Consider the following 22,224-nt stretch of genomic DNA (forward strand, 5'->3'; position numbering starts at 1 on the left):
AGATACCAAGATTCCATCTGGATTACGTAATAAGCAGACAGACTCCGAAATAAGACACTGGATTGTAAGGTGTACGTTATATACAATATGCTTCCTGGCGGATTTAAATTGTATGCCGGACCGGGTATCGAACCTGTGACCTATGCCTTTTATGGGCAAGTGCTCTAAGTGCTCTACCGAGTGACAAGGAGACCACCCGGCAATAGATCTTTGTAATTTTTTATATTTATGGTGGTGAAACGGCCAACGGCCTTGCCCCAGTGGTAACACCGGTTCCCGCCAGATCACCGAAGATAAGCGCTGTCGGGCTGGGCTAACACTTGGATGGGTGACCATCCAGTCTGCCGAACGCTGTTGGGAAGCGGGGTCCGCTCAGCTCTTGTGAGGCAAACTGAGGAGCTACTTAATTAAAAAGTAGCGGCTCCGGTCTCGTAAACTGTCATATGGCGGTGTGCTGACCACATGCCCCTCCTTATCCGCATCCAGTGACGCCTCTGGCCTAAGGTTGACACGGCGGCCGGTCGGTATCATTGTACCTTCATGGCCTGTTCGGGTTGAGTTAAGTTTTTTTATGGTGCTGAAATTCTCAACTGAAATATCAGTTCCCCAAGAAGTACGATGCAACTCTCAAACACTCACGAGAAAGTCGACTTCGAAGATCTACGACGAACTATAATTCACAGAAGTTAAGGTCATTTTTCTCTAATGGTAGTGTGAGTCACTCGGTTTAAAAATGATATAAACCTGACAGCTGCCCAAGGCCACAGAATGAAACTGACTATTCATCCATGCTGCAAATAGTGTGGAGTGGTTGATACTGCCATGCAATCAACAGTTTGTTGCTCCAACATTCCAGGTCTATGGAAATGGATAAAATGGAAATCAGTAAGTTTACTACCCACGACTGTAAACGAAATAAACAGCAGTACGTGGACGTCAAAGCGTACCCCACATCGAAGACAAGAATACTCAAATGATTCATATATTGTATTATAAACTACGTATTGAGTGAGGGAGAAGAGACGTATATTCGACTTCACACAACACTTTGGAGAAAGAAAAACAAGAAATCATCAATAAAAGGAAACGAGACACGTTCTTGCCGTTTACACATCTTATATAAATGTCGTATTTAGAGCCAGTGCAAAAGGTTGCAATACCTGTTGTCCAATAAAATCATACTAAATTAAGAACAAACCTTGGTAGCATCGCGGGATTGTAATTGGGTAAGCAACGGATCTCTTTGTTCGAATCCTACTATGGTCTTTTCCTCGTTTTATTTTTTTAAAATTCGTCACATATACTGATTAAAACATCTCCATATCATTTTTGTGAAGAATGCACATCTTGTTCCTAATTACGTATTGCAAGCATTGCAGTATAAACTCTTAATTATCGTATTTTATAGACGATTGATCATAAAGAAGATTGAAATTTTTAAAAAGTTACAAATTTGTTAATCTTTTATAAAATATCAATAATTAAGAATTTATGTTTGCAATGGAAAGTGGAATTTTGCGTGCAATATATAATTATAAACAAGGAGACGTGCTTTTTTCATAAAAAATGAAGAGCTTATATGTGTTTAGTAGCATACATTAGATGAATTTTTAGTTAAATGATGTAGATACTCGAATTAAACGAAAGAATAAAACCAACGAAAATACCATAGCGAGAGTTGCGCGGTACTGCTTGGGGAATTAATGTTTGAATCCTGAACTTCACGTACCATGAATATAAAAAGTTTCAAAAATCTGGTTGCCAGGTGGTCTGCTTGTGAACTATCCAAGTACGACTCACCACCGCCCACCCTCACAGCTTCATTTCCGCCAGTACCTCATCTGCCTTTCACACTTCACAGAAATTCTCCTGCATACCTTGCGGGACTAGCATTCCTGGAAGAAAGGGTGTTATGGATACATAGCTTAGCTATAGCCATGGGATTGTTTCCTGAATGAATTTTCACTATCCAACGGACTGCGCACCTACGAAAGGCAAAAATAAATAAATAAATAAAATATATAATTTTTTTAAATCTGCCAGCCAATTTCAAATGCGCGCATACCGCTGCAGAGCGAATATTCATTCTGGAAGACTGTTCTCCTTTTTTACTGTTCTAGAGTGGCCAGCCAGGTGAATTCATTTATGAACTGCGATAGGCTAGTTAGATGGTGTTATTCAGGACATACCTGTGGAATGAGCTGCTTTATACTTTCATCACGTCACACTCATTCCCTTATTTCCCGGCCTCATGCAGCATCAGGCGGAGGGGCAGGGGGGGGGGGGAGAGTGTGTCTGAGCGCTAGGTCTAAGCTTCACTGTATCTATTGATCAGCCTCTCGGCCACTCATATCAACAGATACGACCTGAGTTCGTATCAGTGTTACAACATCGCAATTTTGTTCAGTGTGTACTATAATAGCTAGACCACGTAAACCTTTTGTGCAACAATGCGAGGGGACATAATAGTTACACCACGTAAACATTTTGTGCAACAATGCGAGGGGATGTACTTGTGATACAGATGTCGGCCAGGTGCCGTACAGTCCCGTCTATGTTGTACTGGTGGGGGAGTAGTGCAATGCTCAGGAACTGCCGACTACTCGGGTGGCTCCAACTCTGGAGCTCGATAATGCTGGCGCGAGGAAGCGACACAAGAATTTCGTGGTTGTTTCGGCTGTGAACATCCTGATCCGTCTTGACTGCAGCACGGCGCCACAAACGCGGCCACAGGGGGTAGACAAAAATACGGAAACACCAAAAACACAGGACATTACCATGTCTAATACGATACAGTACAACTATTGGCTTGTAAAACAGCATCCAGTTGACTCAAAATGGATAAATACGGGTCCTGTATGGTTTTCGACGAATATTATCACTCTTACCGCAAAATAGTGCCAATTTCAGGTAACTATGATGGAGTTTGATAGCGATCACACCCTCTTCTTTTCAAAGTAAACCACAAATGCTAATTGAGATCTGGTGATTGTGCTGGCTATGTGAAATGCGACAATTCATCCTCGTGGTGATAAAGTCAGTTTTGGACGATGCGAGCTGCGTGAACTAGGGCCCAGTCATCCTTGAACGCTGCATAACCATTGGGAGGCAAACAATGCACCAAGGGATGGACTTAATCAACCCAAATGGTCGAAGTCCTGGATGGTAAACCGACCTTGCAGAATACCTATGGGGCCAATGAATACCATGATGTACCATGATGTAGCTACCGCCATGTTTCACTCTTGGGACTTAAACTCGCCCAAAAGTTGGAAACAGAGTGAAACAGGACTCATCCGATCAAACTTTCTTCCATCGCTCGAAAGGCAAAGTTTTATGGCTTCGGCACCACGCTTTCCTGTTACGGCCATCTGATCACTGATGCCCAGTTTAGGAAGACCAACTCGACCTGAAAATCCCAACTTACGGAGCTCTCTTCCTGTTGTTTTAATGCTGACAAGGTTCGCGAGTGCGATATTCAGTTCAGAAGGGACACTTCGCAACTGCCGTCCTCTTATTCTCCGTCACAATCCTCTTCGATGACCTTCTGTCACGATCAATAAACACAAACCCTCGTCCGCGCTGTGGCTTAAAGGATGATGTTTTTCTGCTTTCCCTGTATATGGTATAAATCTTCGATACGGTGCCTCTTGAAAGACGCAACACTTCGGTTGCCTTGGTCACGAGAGCACCTACGATACGAGCACCAACGATTTGCTCACTTTCGAAGTCACTTAGCTCTGGCATAATGCGCTCACAGCTACACAGAAAACTTTTTTGGCCACGACTCACACTTGCAACGTACAGAGGGAACTGCACAGGCCTCGTTCGTGTCAAATATAACAGCGTGACCGCCGTGCTTGGCTAACATCTGCATTTATGTTCAAACATGAATTTCTCGCAGTAGTTACATACTTTAGCACAACCCCTATATTTTCTGTAAAAAGAATGAAAACAAAGTTCTGTAGCGATTGATTCAGCTAGAATATTTCTCGCCGCACACTGGAGCACTATGTCAGTGGTTTTGTGAAAATGCATCAGAATTCTGAAGCGAAGAAAAAGTCTACAAGTACAAGGCCAACTGCCTCCTCTTGCTCGCCCCCACCCTTCAGTTCTATCCCCCCTTCCCCGCTCCCTCCTTTCGAGACGGCTGTATACTGGACACTGGTTTATGGCCAATAACTTGTAAATAAAACGTAACCACGTCAGGGTAATTTTCCGGGATGTTGTAGAGGAAGGATGACAGCATCTCTCAAGTATGTTTTATTCTTGGATGCTAGTGTAGGCGTTGTTTGTACCCCTGTGATACCCTGCTTACTGTGCTGAAATAACATGGGGTTGCCCGCAGCAGGTACTCACTGTAGAAGAAGAAGGCGTAGAGGACGAATCCGAAGTTGTCCGGTGACGCCGGCTGCAGGTGGCACCAGAACAGGAGGAAGCCCAGAAGACCGAGGACGGCCCAGACCGCGCCCTGCAACTGTTACACACACACACACAGGCGATCAGCTGGCAGCTGCGAGGGGCGGGTACAGCCCGCGGTGCTACCGGCACAGAACGCCGCACGTTCCCAGCTCTTGATAACCACTCTCTTACGAGCTAAACCACAAAAACAAGCTGGCAAGAAAAGTTGGAAGAGGAGGTAAGAAATTTGTTTTTTTTTTTTTTCAGACAAATCCGAAATGATAAAGTGTGGGAATGTAATTTTCCCATGATGGGCGTACATTTGTGGTCCAATTTACCTAGTGCGAATCTTCACTGGCTCTTTATACATAATAAATTGTATACGACAATTTTTCAAACTCTGAAAGCCAATCATACTACTGATAAGATTTCCTTACAAGCACTGCTGGTTACTAGAATTGCAACAGCAGGAGGGAAAGTAAATAGTGAAATTTGGTTCATTGTGCGTGTACACTGTGTAACATGTCGTGGTCTCCTGACCTTCATTGCTTACATATTCCGCCCTCACAATCATATTCCACACATCAAGACGCTTCATTCGAACCCAAACTTGATAAGTTAAAGTCAATGTTGTATGAATTCATGTAAACGATATGCAAATAACTAATAAATCGCAAGTGCGCACCGTGGTTGAAATACTCGAGGCTGGCGTACACACACACATTCAAGACATGATGGTCACAAAAGCTTTTAGTTCGGGAGAGGCAAACACCACACGCCAGGACGCCGGTCCCTTCAGAGGTTTTCACAGGGAGCTATCTACATCAGCCGGCGGCCGCCTGTGGAGCGGACAGTGTTTGCCCGAGTGAAAGGAGGAATGGCCCCATGTTCGGCTTACAAGCAAATTCCGCTACATTGTGTGGGAGCGCCCAGCCTAACATTCTTTACAAATAGCACGCAGTTTCAGAGATTTTCACAGGGAGATAGCAAACGCCAATGGTACCGATTTCCAGATTGGTCACCTTAAACGAAACGTCATTCTCCCGTTTTAGAAGAGCAATGCTGATTGGCAGATGATATTTCTGACGCCTTGAGCTGAAGGAGTAATGGAAGAGACCGAAAGATACACCCCTTCACGTCTGGCGTGGAGAGGGGCCGTTCAGTTGTCGCTCTTGGAGCGAGAACACGTAACGATAGCGTGCCCGCTCGTATGTGTACTCAAAGAGCGAGGAACAAGTCTCTCCTCAGTACTTCACTGGGAGAGCACCTCTGTCGAGAGCAAATCAGAGTGCAACTCTATATTGAGTCCTTGCGATTAAGCATTGTTCACTGTGTTGGCCACCACACTTATTGTGTGGTGTGAACGGACAGAGTTATAGTTAAACGCCTGCGAGCGAATTTTTGAGTGGTATCGCGGAGGACTGGTTATCTGACCAGTGTACCATGCCAATAATTAGACTAGGGGCGAATAGGAGTCCTTGACTTCATCAAGTTGTAGGGAGAGTTTGATTGGCGAAGGTCAATGCCGATAGAACAAGAGGTATTTTATCTGTCAGCAGCGAGCGGTGCAGACAGCAGTCATCACAGCTTATGGTATTGTGCACTACAGCTATTGCGAGCCCCATATTTCCTCCACAACAATACACTTCCCTGCATTTCACACGCAATGGCCTCGACCATACCTAGCACATTCTAACGGATAATTAGTCAAGTTGAGTAGGTGCGGCTCTCAGCCATTCTGCCAAGTCAATAACAAACTTTGTATAGAAATTTCATTACCGAATCCTATCCTTGAGAGGTAACCTCACATTCCGAAAACAATCAGGAAATAACGTGTTCAGTTCATAACTAAAAGTACTATTGTGATTTCTCAGAATTTTTGGAAAATAAATAATTTTCGTTAGTTTCATGTTTTTACTACACTAACTAGCACTACTCCAGTACCCAAGTATCCCACTAGTTACGTAAGAAATTTTGTGAATTTTTGTGTTATTTCCTTACAGCGGACGACTCCAGAAGATATTTATTGCTGAAAGTTTTTCAGGCATTTCTCTTTAGAACGTTAGGAAAGTCTGTCTGACTTCTGTAGTAGTGTAGGGGTGGAAATTGCATCTTGCAGGAGCCGCAGGGAAAAGGGTACAGCTCAGATTAATCCGTTGCGCAGAATGACAGAATAGCACCCACACGCTCACAACTGGTCAGCCAAAACATTACGACGAATGCCCACCGCCAGGTTGGATGCTGTTTGGAGGCGCTGAGGGCACGTGAGGCGGTAAGAGACCTACATGGTCGGAGCAGAGACGAATGGGGACTAATTCTAGCGACGATAAGTGGCTCAAAATGCGGAAATCCGCCGACTTAAGCCAGATTGTCGCGGCCCAGCACCTGAAACCGACAATCTCGGAAACGGCGATGCTGGTTGGCTGTTCGCGTGCTACTGTCGTGAGCGTCTACGGAAAGTGCTTGAAGAATGCCGAAACCACAAGTAGGCGGCAAGAAGTCGGACGTCCATAGCTCATCACAGAACATACGGCTCTGAGGCTTGCCCGCTCTCTAAAGCAGGATACTCGGTGGTCTGTGGCAGATCTGACGACAGAGTACAGTGCTGGTGCAGGCGCAAATGTTTTGGAGCACGCCGTTCAGAGCATAATACTGAACAAGGTGTTCTGCAACAAAGGATCCGTACACGTTCCCATATTGACGCAACAACATCGTCAATTATGATTACAGTGGTAAAGGGATCACCGAAATTGGACGGCGGATCAATAGAAACGTGTTGCCTGGTCGGATGAATCCCGTCTATTGTTAAACCAGGTCGATGGTCTTTGTACGTACGCTGTTATCCAGGCTCGAAGCGTGCAGTGCGCCATGGACACAGGCCGGTGGTAGCAGTATTATATTATGGTGGACACTCACCTGGGTTTCCATGGGGCCATGACAGCTGTGGACTGCGTGAACATTAGAGACCACCTACAACACCTTACGCTTGATGTCTTCCCCAACAGCGATGTCACCTTCCCTGTCACAAGGCCAGAATCGTTCTACAGTGGTTTGAGGAGCGTGAGAGGCATCTCATTTTGTGTCTTGGCCATAAAATTCGGCTTATCTGAATCTGATGAAACCAACCGCACGTAAATTACGAGGACTGTGTGACCTACGTGTAGGCATCTGGTGCCATGAATCTCCAGAAACCTGTCGAGTACTTGTCGAATCTATGACACGCAGAACCATTACTGATCTGCTTTCCAGAGATGGATGGACCAACACGCTTTTAAGTAGTTGGTGATAATGTTTGGGCTCATCGGTGCACAGTATTATAGGATGAATACATAATTAAACTTGTAGATGATCTGGGAGTGTGCAAGGTGGGAAATTTAATAGACTGAGCTGCCACGTCCAGGAGATACAACGGGTCTGTCTTGGATGATCATAGAGTTGAACTGAGCCTAGATGACGGATGCGGGTATGCCATTCCATACTGCTTCAGCCCTATGCTGTAATTCATCAAAATACAAGCATTATTAATTTTCAAAGAGTCGAAATACAAGTTTTAAAGTTAGTGCCATATTGTTTTTTGTGGACTGGCAAGACAGCCAATCCACAGTGACGGGCAGCCGAAAGGCACGCGCTTAAACTCACGCAGGCTGGCGTGAGGTCTGAAACAGGATACGTAATGAATGCTATAAAGAAAAGTACGTAGCTGCTGGAATACTTAACTTTAATCCACAATTGGTGAACATTGGACTTGTTACTGTACATGCTTCATTAGATACATAGCAAAGGATAAATGGCGCCTTGCTAGGTCGTAGCAATTGACTTGGCTGAAGGCCATGCTAACTATCGTCTCGGCAAATGAGAGCGTAATTCTCAGTGAACCTTTCCTAGCAAAGTCGGCTGTACAACTGGGGCGAGTGCTAGTAAGTCTCTCTAGACCTGCCGTGTGGCGGCGCTCGGTCTGCTATCACTGATAGTGGCGACACGCGGGTCCGACGTATACTAGCGGATCGCAGCCGATTTAAAAGGCTACCACCTAGCAAGTGTGGTGTCTGGCGGTGACACCACATTGTTACTTACGCCAAGTCAGTACCAGTTCTCAGATCCATGTCATTTTTGATTAACTACGAGGGCTGTTCAATAAAGAATGATAATTTTTTTTGACAACATGCCTTTGCTCATCCTCATAATTTTGATGGTCCTTCTCAAAGTAGTCTCCTATGAATGCGATGCACTTGTCCCAGCGTTGCTGCCGGTCTTCAAATACATGCTGGAAACCATTTTCTTTAGAGATCCTCCAAATTCGCCTCCGCAGCCTTCACCACTGCTCCTGATGATTCATGTTAGGGAGTACAAAAACTCACATGGGGCTAAATACGGACTATAGGGAGCGCGAGGGATGTACATCACGTTGATTTTTGCAAGATATTCAGCAACAACATTGGCAATATGCGACCGCACATTATCGCGGTGCAACATCCAGCCTGCTTCGCGGAAATGTGGTCTTTTACACCTGATATGGACTTGCAATATTTTCAGGACATCCCTGTAGTATTGTACAGTTACTGATGTGAGTGCAGGTAAAACATGCTGATAAACCACGCCATGAATATCAAAGAATGAGATGACCATAACTTTCCCTGCAGAAGCAATCACTTTTGCTTTTTTGGGGGTTGGTGATGAAGGAGATTTCCACACTGAGCTTTGCTGTTTGCTCTCAGGATCAAAATGATGTAGCCAAGTTTCACCAGCAGTGATTACATTTGAAAGAAACTCCGGATCTTCCTCTAACATCAACGTAACTGCATGCAGACCTGCACGCAAATGTCCTTTTGTTCAGGAATCAACAATCTTGAAACCTATCGCCCACAAACAAGTGTCATGTGTAATTTTTCTGTCACCAGCTTGTGGGTGGCACCCAATGAAATGTTCAGTATTTCAGAAAGTGAACTTGGGGTAATTCGTCGATTCTCTTTCACAATTACAGCAGCAGTGTGGATGTTTTCTTCCGTAGGAGCAGTAACTGGAGCACCGGACCCACCTTCCTTTGAAATTGATTGTCTCTCCTCTTTAAACATTTTAAACAACCTTCGAGCTGTGCTATAGGGAAGAACAGACTCTCGTAGGCCTCCTGTAACATTGTATAGGCCTCAGACGATTTGTTGGGACTAAAGCAGAATTTCAAAGCTGAATATTAGTGCTCGCGTGTTACCTCCATTGCAGCGGTAGACGATACTGAACATGTCGGACCTCGCATGCCTCTCACAGGCTGGAACCAGGAGTCCCTACAATGAAACTACTACGGCGTGTTTGTTGCACATTAAGCTAACAGAATACCATAAGATTAAATTTTAGCGCAAGAAATTACGACCATACAACATTATGATAATTCTTTATTGAACAGCCCTCGTATTTTTCTCAAGATGCTATTGTCTCAGTCATATCCAACTTAATTGAAATGTGTGCTAAGCAACAGCCTTGCACAGTAGCTGTTTGTTAACCATACAATTTAAAGCACTAAGAGAGAGCAGTGCGACGTGCGTTACCATTGCGCAGATAAAGGTAAGAAATCTTGTTATATCAGGAATAGCATTCATGAAAGATAGGAACCATTATTTTCAAATAGATGAAGTTTTTGTTTTATTACCAGGGCAAATATCAAATCAATAGCGTTGCATCAGATTCAGTTTTTGTGTTACTTAAATTCATGCAGTTTTGGTTTGGTTTAAGTTTATTGACAGCTAAATTAAATTTACATTCTCGCAGTCTAGAAAAGTTAAGTGCAGGCAAACTGCAAGAGCGACGAGATAAAATACACGTTCACATGCCATTCCCATTCTAACAGTTGTGTTTCAGACTACTGTCAGTTACTTCGATATAATTAAAATGTACGTGTTTCGCCATGAGCAGATGTTTCAATGGGTGGGAGATCCGGAGAAAGTGATGGCAAGGGCATCAGTTCCTCGAGCATTTCAGCTACACTGAATGGTAATACCGACTACTACGATCCTGTAGCGCGTCCCTGAACCCGTTCGGTGTCTGTTGTACCTACTTCATAAGAACTCCAAATAGTGGAAGAGTATTCTAGAACTGGTCACATTGGCGTCTAGTATGCGATTTCTACATAGATTCGTTGCATTTTCGCAGAGTCCTTCTGACAAATCCGTCTTTTATTCGCCTTCCATAGTAACTGCCATTGGGCACTGAAATTAATCAATTGGGAAAGTTGAAAATTTGTGCCACATCGGATTTTTCAGTTTGCTGCGCACGGTCGCCTTGACCGGCTCGTCCATACGGACACGGTCATTGACCGACTCAGATTTCCAACTTACTTTGACATTACTGCTGTCGTACCGCTGCCCATTATCATAAATACTCGTAACAATTAGCTGATTCCCATAATAGTTCGAATGTGTTGTCCTCCTGCACGGAAGAGATCACCATCAAAAAATGGTTCAAATGGCTCTGAGCACTATGGGACTTAACTTCTCAGGTCATCAGTCCCCTAGAACTTAGAACTACTTAAACCTAAATAACCTAAGAACATCACACACATCCATACCCGAGGCAGGATTCAAACCTGCGACCGTAGCGGTTGCGCGGTTCCAGACTGTAGCGCCTAGAACCGCTCGGCCACTACGGATCACCATCATTCTTGTTTTTAATTACAATAGTACGTTAGCTAAAAATGATAACATGTTGTGGTTTCCGTCTAGTCGTCTAAGGAGCGTTTTTTGTGGGAGATTTGCAGTGTATTATTTCAGTCTGTGTAAAAATTAAATGACATTCGGAGCTGTGTTGCTCCTCTGCCTGTCTCTTTTTACGTGTGAACTGCAGCTGGCCACGTCACTGCAGGCTAGCTGTACCAGCTGACCGGCCAGTGCTGTCCAAGTTAGATGCGCCAGTAAAGCTGTTGTCCCGTTGTCAATGTGCGCCTAACGAGCAGCACAAAAAAATGGCTCTGAGCACTATGGGACTTAACTTCTGAGCTCATCAGTCCCCTAGAACTTAGAACTACTTAAACCTAACTAACCTAAGGACATCACACACATCCATGCCCGAGGTGCCGGCCGGAGTGGCCGTGCGGTTCAAGGCGCTACAGTCTGGAGCCGAGCGACCGCTACGGTCGCAGGTTTGAATCCTGCCTCGGGCATGGATGTGTGTGATGTCCTTAGGTTAGTTAGGTTTAATTAGTTCTAAGTTCTAGGCGACTGATGACCTCAGAAGTTAAGTCGCATAGTGCTCAGAGCCATTTGAACCATTTTGAGCCATTCCCGAGGCAGGATTCGAACCTGCGACCGTAGCGGTCGCGCGGTTCCAGACTGTAGCAACAGCACAAAACGTACCCTTATTATCGTACTTGATAGTACTCGAGACAACTTGGCTGCAGTCACGCGTGACACGGAAATCCAATGAGGTTCCAGCAAACGCGGAAGAACACACCGTACAATGTTTACATCTCGTTTATTATTTTTATTATTTTTTTTTTTATAAACGGATTATAGCTACACGTATGGCGAAATGGCTGAGATGCATTTGATTTATGAAGCGGCCAACTGCAATGGACGAGAATCCGTGCGATTGTATCGTACGAAACATCCCGATAGAAAGGAGCCGTGCTACACATTCTCCACCCTGCATCACCGATTGTGCGAAATCAGCTCGTTCCACGTGCGTAAGCCGGTTGCTGGGCGCCAACGTACAACACGGACAGTTTCGGCGGAAGAAAGCGTTTGCGAAAGGGTAGGGCGTATGCCGTCAACAAGTACACGAGGTGTATCCCGAGCCACTGATAACCCCCAGCCCTCAGTTTAGGGAATTGTGCACGACGGAGGACTGCGTTTGTTTAATTTCCATCGCGTCCAGGCATTGCAACCGGCGGACTATACAACAAGCGCACGGGATTTGCGTTGTGGTTTCTGCAGGAATTCACTGCGAGTGTCCTCTTCACCCATGACGGTGGGTTCTCACTCGAGGGGGTATGATGAACGTTCACAACCTGCATCCGTGGGGGGATGTGTAACCACATGCTATACGTGTGCATGCCTCACAACGCAAATTTACCCTTAACGTGTGGGATGACTTCGTCAGGGACTATTGAAGTGAGCTGTACATTCTACCGACTTGAAGGTCGCACGTATCAAGTATTCATGCAAGACATTCTGCCGGACATGCTGAATGATGTCCCCACGCCTATTCGCCGCATTAGATTTCAGCACGATGGAGCTCTCGCGCATTTCAGCGGACTAGTGAGGCCACATCTACGGTCAGCCTTTCCCGGCCACCACTGGACTGGTTGCGGCTGGGCAGTCGCATGGCCACCCCAATCACCCGATCTGTCACCAGTCGATTGTTTCCTGTGGGAGGGTATCAGAAGAGCCTTGCGTATGAAACACCTGTTACTTGGCCGGGGGACTCTGTAGGCAGGATTGTTGCGGCAGCAGGACGTCTTCGAGATACACCAGGTATCTTTGAGAGGATGCGCCGTTTAATGCAGCGTCGATGTCAGAAGCGTCTCATGCATGTGGACAAAATTTCGAGCATCTGTAGTGGGCGTCCATTTGTAACATGTGACTAAATAACTGCAACGCTATTTAGTAGTACCGGATGGCCTTTGCGGACGCCGGTTCCTATGTTATCACTGATGATAATGATGTTTGGTTTGGGGGCTGCTCAACTGTGCGGTCATCAGCGCCCCTAGAAATTCCGAATTTTAACATTGACCAATTTTTTTTGCAGTCCAATCTAGCCACTGTCACGAATGATGATGACGATGAAATGATGAGGACAACACAAACACCCAGTCCCCGGGAAGAGAAAATCCCCAACCCGACAGGGAATCGAACCCGGGATACCGTGATCACTGAGCCTTGTTGAAAGCTCGATGTGCCTTGTCAGTTTGTAGCCGTTCTTTGGATCACCCTGTATACTGATTACTATTATCATCATCATTATCATTATCACTTATTATTTTTATTACTCGTTTTTTATATTGAGACATAACTTTGTAACCAATCGAAACATAATAACTTCAACAAACGTTACACAAAAACTGAAGCGGTATCTTTCTGAGAGCAGAAGTAAAGACTGTCACAACAAGAACTAATATGATACAGCAACAAACTAAATATGCTGCACGTTACAGTGTATGCCGCATGAAATGAAAAGGGAAATAAAGCTACTGTGTTCACAGTAAAAAGACACGCCATTAAGAACTCGAGGAGAATCGGTGCTGGCAATGAAGATGTTTCTGTACCAAAAGTGTAGCTTCTGACAGACTTCGATTCACCAGTGACATGAAATCTTACAGTAACCGATAACTTATCGAAAAATGTGATTGATTTCCTCATCAAAGTATTATCACCAGATCTGAACCCGATGGAAAAAATCTGTGATGTGGTTGAACGTGGCGTCAGAGCTTTTCGCCCTCCAACCCGGAATTTACGGGAATTAGGTGATCTGTGTGTGCAGACGTCGTGCCAACTCTCTCCAGCGACCTGCCAAGGCCTCATTGCTTCCATGCCATGATGCATCGCCGCTGTTATCCATGCCAAAGGTGGACATAACAGTTATTATGTAGATGGTCATGATGTTCTAGCTGATCAGTGTGTAAGGTCACCTGCCTGGACGATGAAGTTTATTTTGCATTGGCAACACTACAGTTCAAATCAGTGTTCGGCCATCCAAATTTAGGTTTTCCGCGATATCGCTAACTCGCTGCGGACAATAGGTAGGATAGTCCTTTAAAATGGCAGTCCTTGATATATTCTTAGCTTGTGCTGTATCTCTAATGACCTCGATGTTAATGGAATTTTAAACCCTAATCTTCCTTTTTTTCCCCTCTTATTGTTTCAGGAAAAATTCTGTGATATTCTAGTGAATCGCCACGATCAGTCACTTTCCCTAGGTGGGACGGCGGAGTTAGTCTGTAATGATTTAACAGTTGGATAAACGGAGAGATACGTGTGTTATGAGAGATGCAAAGTTGCAGAGGGTAGCCTGTAGGATGCCTTTGCGACTAGCTCCAACGTGGGGACGAATGTACTTGGGAAGCATCAAGACAGCTCCTAGATGGCTGATACGAGAAGCAGGAAAAATCTGAAGGTAGGAAGAGCTAAATACTTAGGAGAACGCATTGAAGCTGTTCTGGTAGGAAAGATTATGTGGAAGCGCTAATAAACAATATTAATTTAGCATACAATCTCAGTATTAACGTCTACAATAAAAAGAACCATTCGATGATTACAAAATTTGTACTGCCCTTCAGTGAACCGCCCTGAAGCCTTATGAACAGCAGCAGAAAATCTGGACACTTCAAGAACAGGATCACTTAGGACTCTAGCACTTGCGAACGAAGAATTCTCAGGAGAATATTGAAACCTCGAAGAACAGGGGACCGTCGGTATAGAAGACGAGCGAACCCAGAACTGCACTCCCAGATACTGAGTACTTAATACTTTCATTTGGTAGTCGCTCATTTCCCATTCAAAGGTTAGGCTAATTTCACCTGTATTCTTCGATTTTTCTATTATTAGGGTCATTGCAGATGTCGTCCAGTCTGCTACACATTGGACTACTTTCAGGTACTTCATTTCAGTTGCTTGAATTCAGCTCCTATCGTTTGCTTTTGGTATCTATACGTCATTGCCGTGCAGAAGAGTTAAAACTGTTATTGACTGTTGTAACGCCATCAGAGTGTAACACGCCCGGGGGCACAACTGGTGGGGGACCCTTAAACTGATCACGATTTGACCGTGCGCCCTGTCCACGCCACGTACCTGATACTCCTGCGGCGGTCGTATTATTTCTGCCCCACACTACTGCTAGCTTGCTTGAAATTATGTATATAAATATGCAAGCGGGTTTAGGGGAGCCACTCATCACTAAACACAACACTGTCCTACGTCTGGTATGAATAATTATATTCTGAGACGATAAGAAAATCGCAGGTTGCACTAAGTCGTAAGTGTTGATGCTAATTAACATTCTTGCTGATTTGATGAGAGGTCATAATTATTATTCCCTTATTACTGTACAGTATTCTTGACGATGTTAATGTCTGTCACAATTGTACTTCACGTCGTCACACGTATTGCACAGTCTTACTCTGGCCGACCTTCGGCGATAGGTACATAGCCAATGATGATGATCATCTGCCACAATTATCGCACTTGGACGAGCGTACGCTTAACCGACGTGACGCGGGTGGTTGTTAATCATGCGGAAGCCGAATGGTCGAACGAACGTTCTTACGCTCGTCACATGCACACATATATCTGGTACCAGTCCTCGTTGACACTTGTAATAAAAGAACACTGTTCATAAAAGTTAATTTACAGTTCACAGTTCTCACTCATACGAGTACCCGTCGCGACGCGGCTGATTGTTGATGATGCTGAAACGCGATGACCGAACGCACGTTCTCACGCTCGCTATAAGACAATGGCACTTGAATGCTCTCCTTTGAGGTAAACTATTCTACTGGTTCACATTAGTTTCATTCTGGGAGGCCGAACACGACGCGGATTATTGATGTTGCGGTGGCCGAGCGGTAGCCGCTTCAGTCCGGAACCGCGCGACTGCTACGGTCGCAGTTTCGAATCCTGCCTCGGGCATGGATGTATGTGATGTCCTTAGGTTAGTTAGGTTCAAGTAGTTCTAAGTTCTAGGGGATTGATGACCTCAGATGTTAATTCTCATAGTGCTGAGAGCCATTTGAACAATTTGAACGGGCAGATGGATACTCAAATACGTTATCGGCGGCACTGCTCATATTTAATTGTTTCTTTATGCACTTTTCACTGAATACACTTCCATATCTCATTACTTCACAATAATAGCACTTGTAGCCACACTAACTTCCATGCAGAGCTACCCACAACCCAACATAGCAGCTCCGCGTCCCATGCTCGACTCATCAAAAGCAACCGCTCGCAAAGATACTCCGCAACCAAGCCAACGATATGACAGTACGCTCAGACAGGTGTAAATGTGGCAGCTTTTCACCATTGTTCGACTGTACCACACACGCTTGAGAAACTAATCGCTGTCTACGTCGTATTCGTGTCTGAGGGTATACCCGAGACTATTAGAATTTGATAGTTGTTCAAGGCATGCATCATGTAAGTCTAATTCTAATTTTATAATTTTTCCCTTAAATGACAACTGTTTCGCTTTGCCTATTAAGATTTAACAGTTTGCATGTTTTGGCCATGATAAGGTTTCCAGTTAACTTGGATCACGGTTTTACACAAGAGTTCGTGATTTACCGAAATGGAAATGTCCAGATAGGTGCGTTATGTCGCAAACGTGGGCAAGAGTACCATCAGCTCACCACAGTGATGTAGCAGCTGGACAAAGTAGCTGAAGGGATACACCGAATAAAAAGTGAGTTGGTGCAGAAATCTAATATGAATAAACAACGATTGCGTAGTAAGCACGACAGTAATGACACAGGTGTGGGGAAGTGATTATTCGAACCCAAAAAAGGTTTGGAGGAACTGGAGAGAAACAATTCCAAGAAACAATTTGTTCTTACAATGCATGGAAGGAGAAATACTGCGTGAAATAATAGCAGGAAAAGGAACCCATACATAAACGCGAAGAGCATCAATTACCCAACAGAAAAAAGAAACTGGTCACATGCTATTACTCGGCTGGTAATCTGAGAGTCATCAGTGAAATTAGTCAAGAAACCCAACATGCTCACAACAAAAGAAAACAAAAACTGTGGTTTTAGCCCGTTTAGTGGAACGTGACAAGAGAACACACATCGCGGAATTGATTGTAATTTAAAGCGCTCACATTTTTAAAATTATTCAAGATACTGTAATGAATTAAGTGGCATTATATAGATAACAGATAAGAGCTTCACACGATAACGCTGGCGTCAGAGCAAATGAAGTGTGACAGGGATTTTGTTCAACAGCCACGAGCACAAATGTCATTACTCGTCACTTACATGCAAAATGAAAGAAAAAGCAGCATACTACATCACAAAAAAAAGCCAACCCAGGATCTGATCATGCCGAACGGGGAACTCACGTTAATTTAAGCACGAATGGCAACCTAGTTTTGAGATTTCACGACGCACGATCCTGGATAAAGTTCTGCTATGAACATAATTTTTACGTGTTCTGGCTTTCTTCAGAATGATATTGAATTGTTGCGTCTGTCTCTTTGGCAAGGAAGGATGCGAATCCCGTCTCCGAAGATTTTTTCTAAGGGGCTAAATCAGACATCGATGTTGCCGTGGAGTAGAAGGACGAGACTGTGATATACGTAGAACCGGAATAAAGGAACGTTTACGAAGATGCATATTGTAAGAACATAAAATAGTCACTTACTGCAGGATAACTCTTCATATGAGTTCTGGCTGGCGATGGTGTAAGCATTTACCAACGGCCAAGATTTCGACTACGAAACGTTTTGGAGTATCCAACAATGCTAGATGGTTGGGTATTATAAAACATATATTAAATCTTATAATTAAATGTTTACCTGAGACATTTAAGTCTCTTTTTATTATCTACGATGATGATTGAAGCAGACGAAATGACTTAAAATTTGTGCTGCGGCCAGGACTCGAATCCGGGTCTTCTTGCTAGTTACACAGAATTGCTAACCATTACACTACCACAGCACAGTGGTCAACAGTGCTGCACGAACTCCCTAAGCTGAGTACCCTCCCCAACACAAATCTCAGTTCATTTTCCTTTATATATTGCCACTAGTGCCAGGGCTCTCCGATATTGGCAACCATCCCAGCATTGGACGTAACGGGTCGTCCTTGTACCATCGGTGATCTTATAGATCTTATAATTTTTGAGAATATATAAGGGAAAATGAATTGAAGTTTGTGTTGGGGAGGGTACTCAGCTTAGATAGTTCTTGCAGTAATATTGACCAGTGTGCTGTGGTAGTGTAATGTTTATCATTTCTTCCTAGCAAGTAAGAAGACCTGGGTTCGAATCCTGGCCGCAGCACAAATTTTAATTCATTTTGTCTGCTTCAATCATATATTAAATCGTTGGATAGAGTACTGTTCGCAACTAAGTAATTTTTTGTGATCCTTTATTAAAGTTAAACTCTTTTTACAAAAAACTTTTAATGCCTGGACTGCATTTACATAAAAGATGGCTAGCTACTTTCGGCTGTAAGAGATAACCATCTTCAGATCTGTAAACAATCAAAAAAGAAAGAATACGGAAAAGCACCTAGGTAAAATCTCTTAACCAAATAAACAGACAAGATTAAAATGTTTGAACAGATACAAAATATAAAGGCATATACTAATTCTTTGGTAAAAAACGACTTGACATCGGAGGAGAAAACCATATGTGAAACTGAACCTGCATCACAGTCTTGCTAGACAAAAATTTTTGTTGTGCTTTTTATGTAACCTACCTTGTGTATGCAAAATGTCGGTTGAACACGAACTGGAAATACCAATAGTAATAGTAATTTTGTGACATGCGTTCGTGTAAAAAGACCGTAAACCTGCAGAAATACACAAAACAAATATCTCAGCACCAAATATTTTTTCTGTGACATGCTGGATAAAAAAAAAAATTTAAAATATCTGAAGGAGACAACAGAGAATCTGTCACTCGTAGTAAAACGTCAATATGTCAATTATGGAACAAATATTCAGTATATGCATTCATAGGTCAGTTATGTCTTGACTTCGAATAGGGTTAACCAAGTCAGTCTGGCTGGAAGTATTAACAGTTTATTTCGTTACCGACGAGTTACGTGATGTATGTATATTTAGTTTGTTAAGAGGATTCTCTTAGGCTATTTCTTGTATTCTTGCTTTTTTTCCTGGCAAATTGGTTAATTACATCGTCAATAGGACAATCAATGTCAGGGTGGGTGTTCAACACAGCTAAGACATTAAGTCGATCCCCCCGGCAAGGGGGGGGGGGGCGTCCTCCATATATATCCGCCACTGCTTACAGCCGAAACTAGCTAATCATTTATTTTAATTGTTTTATGTAAATGCGGTCTAGGCATTAAAAGATTTTTGTATTTAATTTTAATAAATTACATGAATACCGCTTTCTCCATACCTGACAATGTCAGGTTTTATGAAAATTTAGGAATATCCCTTCCACTAAAATTAGTTAAAGACTATTTTCACGATTTCTTACGGCCTTTGTCGATGTTCGTGTCCTTACGAACTTGTTCCTCACGTGATGATAGAGGCAAAAAACACCGCACTCGTCAGTTTATAATGTCACTATGCTCGTTAAGCAGTAGCATTAAAAACACAATGTCACCCCTCAAAAGAGGGCATTGGTCGCTTTAGAGCGGTAAGATGGTAAAGAACGAGTTGTGGCATTGAAGTGATGTGTATTTGCCAGTCGGTTGTATAGAATCAGGGTCATCGTGGGAAAGTAATAGAATTGCAGAAAGCAGCTATCAAGTTTTAACGTGTCGAAGACCACGCCATGAATGAAATTTCCAGGTTCGTTGCCCAGTCAACACATACATTCGAACGTATCTGCAAGGAATGATGTACCACTCGCAACAGTGTAGCACACTGTAAGAAATACTGTTGATGTGAGCCACCTTGGTGCTATTCGAGAGGAGTAATTCTGAGGGGAAGACGAACCAAATATTGCATTTTATTGGCAAAACACTTCGAAGACGCAACAGATCTACTAAAGAGAATGCCTTCAAGCACATCTCCGTCCTCTTCTCGACTACTGCTGCGCTGTATGGGATCCTTACCAGATAGCATTGACAGAGGGCATCGAAAAATTTCAAAGAAGAGTAGCTCCATTTGTATTAGAGTGAAATAGGGGAGAAGGTGTCACGCATATGATACGCGACTTGAGGTGCCAGTAATTAAAACAAAGGCGTTTTTCATTGCGGCGACTGTTTTCATGAAATTTAGATTACAGTTTTTTCCCCTGAATGCCTGAATATTTTGCTAACCTCCACCTACAGAGGCAGAAATGACCGTCGTAATAAAATAAGAGAAACCAGAGCTATCGCGCAAACATTTTTGGTGTTCGTTTTTCCCACGTGTTATTCGTGAGTGGACTTGTCGAGAAGTGGGCTGAAAGAGATTCGATGAATCCTCTACAAAGCCCTTATGAGTGAATTTACATGTACTAGGACGTGCTGAAAAGTAATGCCTCACGAAAACTGCATATCCCTCCCAACGAATGGTCTCAGTCGTCACCGTTGAACCTACTTAGGGAGACAATGGGATTCAAATAGTCGATTTTACATACTCTGTAGCTTCCCGAAATAACTTCTGGTTAAAGCAGAGATGATTCCAAAACAAAAGCTTGGAAATTACGAACTCTGTCCTTGACCAATAGTTAAAAGGAATAATTACAGATCTTCAAGTATAAACGGTTAACGTTTCAATCGTGACATGTGTCACTGCATATTTTTGACAACTGACTGGCACCTGCCAGTCTACATTATACACCAAATGCTGATAACATCGTTGCAGTGATGATCATGACGCGTATACCATTTTTTGCGGACCCTTAAAACATCAGTGCGGAGAGGCAGAGAACAAACATTTAAGTTACCAGTTTCAGTAATGAAAGTCAGCAGATGCGATCTCTTACAATTGATGGACGATGCATAAGCTACGAGGCGCGCTGAAAAATAGTGCCTACAAATTTACGTGGAAACTCTTAAAGCTTTTTAAATGAAACAAACTTTATTATTCTTCTTGTCTACATATCTATTTTCCAACATAGCGCCGGCTGTGGTGGTCGAGCGGTTCTAGGCGCTACAGTCTGGAACCGCACGACCGCTACGGTCGCAGGTTCGAATCCTGCCTCGGGCATGGATGTGTGTGATGCCCTAAGGTTACTTACGTTTAAGTAGTTCTAAGTTCTAGGCGACTGATGACCTCAGCAGTTAAGTCCCATAGTGCTCAGAGCCATTATTATATCCAATATATATTGACGAATTTATTTCTCCCAATGAGAGACGTATTTGTTGATACGTCCACTCTAGAACGTTTAACTATGTTGACAGAGCGTCAACCTCACATCTACTATCAAAGTAAAGTGCTCATAGCTGTTCTTTAAGTTTCGGAAACAAATGAAAATCGGATAGGGCCATGTCGGGACTGTATGGAGGATGGTCGACGATAGTGAACCCAAGGTGTCGGATTGTTGCAGATATTGCAGCACTCGTGCGTGGTCTGTCATTGTGATGCTGAAGGAGAGGGTGTTGCATGTGTGGACGAACTATTCAAATTAGAAATTTAAGTTACAGCACGCTTTTTTCTCACGTACCGACATAGTTACGATACACACCGCCATGTTACATTCTACAATTCAGAACCCTGTAACGGCAGAGGACTGAAAATATGTGGACATGAAGAATAAAGACGTAAAACGCTTGTAAAGCTTGTTTTATTTAAAAAGCCTTAAGATTTTTCGCATAAAGAATTCGGAGGCACTACTTTCCAGCACGCCCGCTTATACAGGGTGTTACAAAAAGGTTAGGCCAAACTTTCAGGAAACATTCCTCATACACAAAGAAAGAAAATATGTTATGTGGACATGTGTCCGGAAACGCTTACTTTCCATGTTAGAGCTCATTTTATTACTTCTCTTCAAATCACAGTAATCATGGAATGGAAACAAACAGCAACAGAACGTACCAGCGTGACTTCAAACACTTTGTTACAGGAAATGTTAAAAATGTCCTCCGTTCGCGAGGATACATGCACCCACCCTCCGTCGCATGGAATCCCTGATGCGCTGATGCAGCCCTAGAGAATGGCGTATTGTATCACAGCCGTAAACAACACGAGCACGAAGAGTCTCTAAATTTGGTACCGGGGTT

At 43.6% G+C, this 22,224-nt stretch overlaps 1 protein-coding gene across 1 annotated transcript in view; it reads right to left on the minus strand.

Moving 5' to 3' along the window:
• The window catches only part of LOC124612898, a 322,527-nt gene that overhangs the window by 242,852 nt on the left and 57,451 nt on the right, over positions 1 to 22,224 (minus strand). Inside the window, exon 2 of the mRNA XM_047141362.1 lies at positions 4,360 to 4,477. Coding sequence (XP_046997318.1) covers positions 4,360 to 4,477 — 118 coding nt within the window. The remainder of the gene's footprint in view (positions 1 to 4,359; positions 4,478 to 22,224) is intronic.

Source organism: Schistocerca americana, chromosome 4 (genome assembly GCF_021461395.2).
Source record: "Schistocerca americana isolate TAMUIC-IGC-003095 chromosome 4, iqSchAmer2.1, whole genome shotgun sequence".
Lineage (NCBI taxonomy): Eukaryota > Metazoa > Arthropoda > Insecta > Orthoptera > Acrididae > Schistocerca > Schistocerca americana.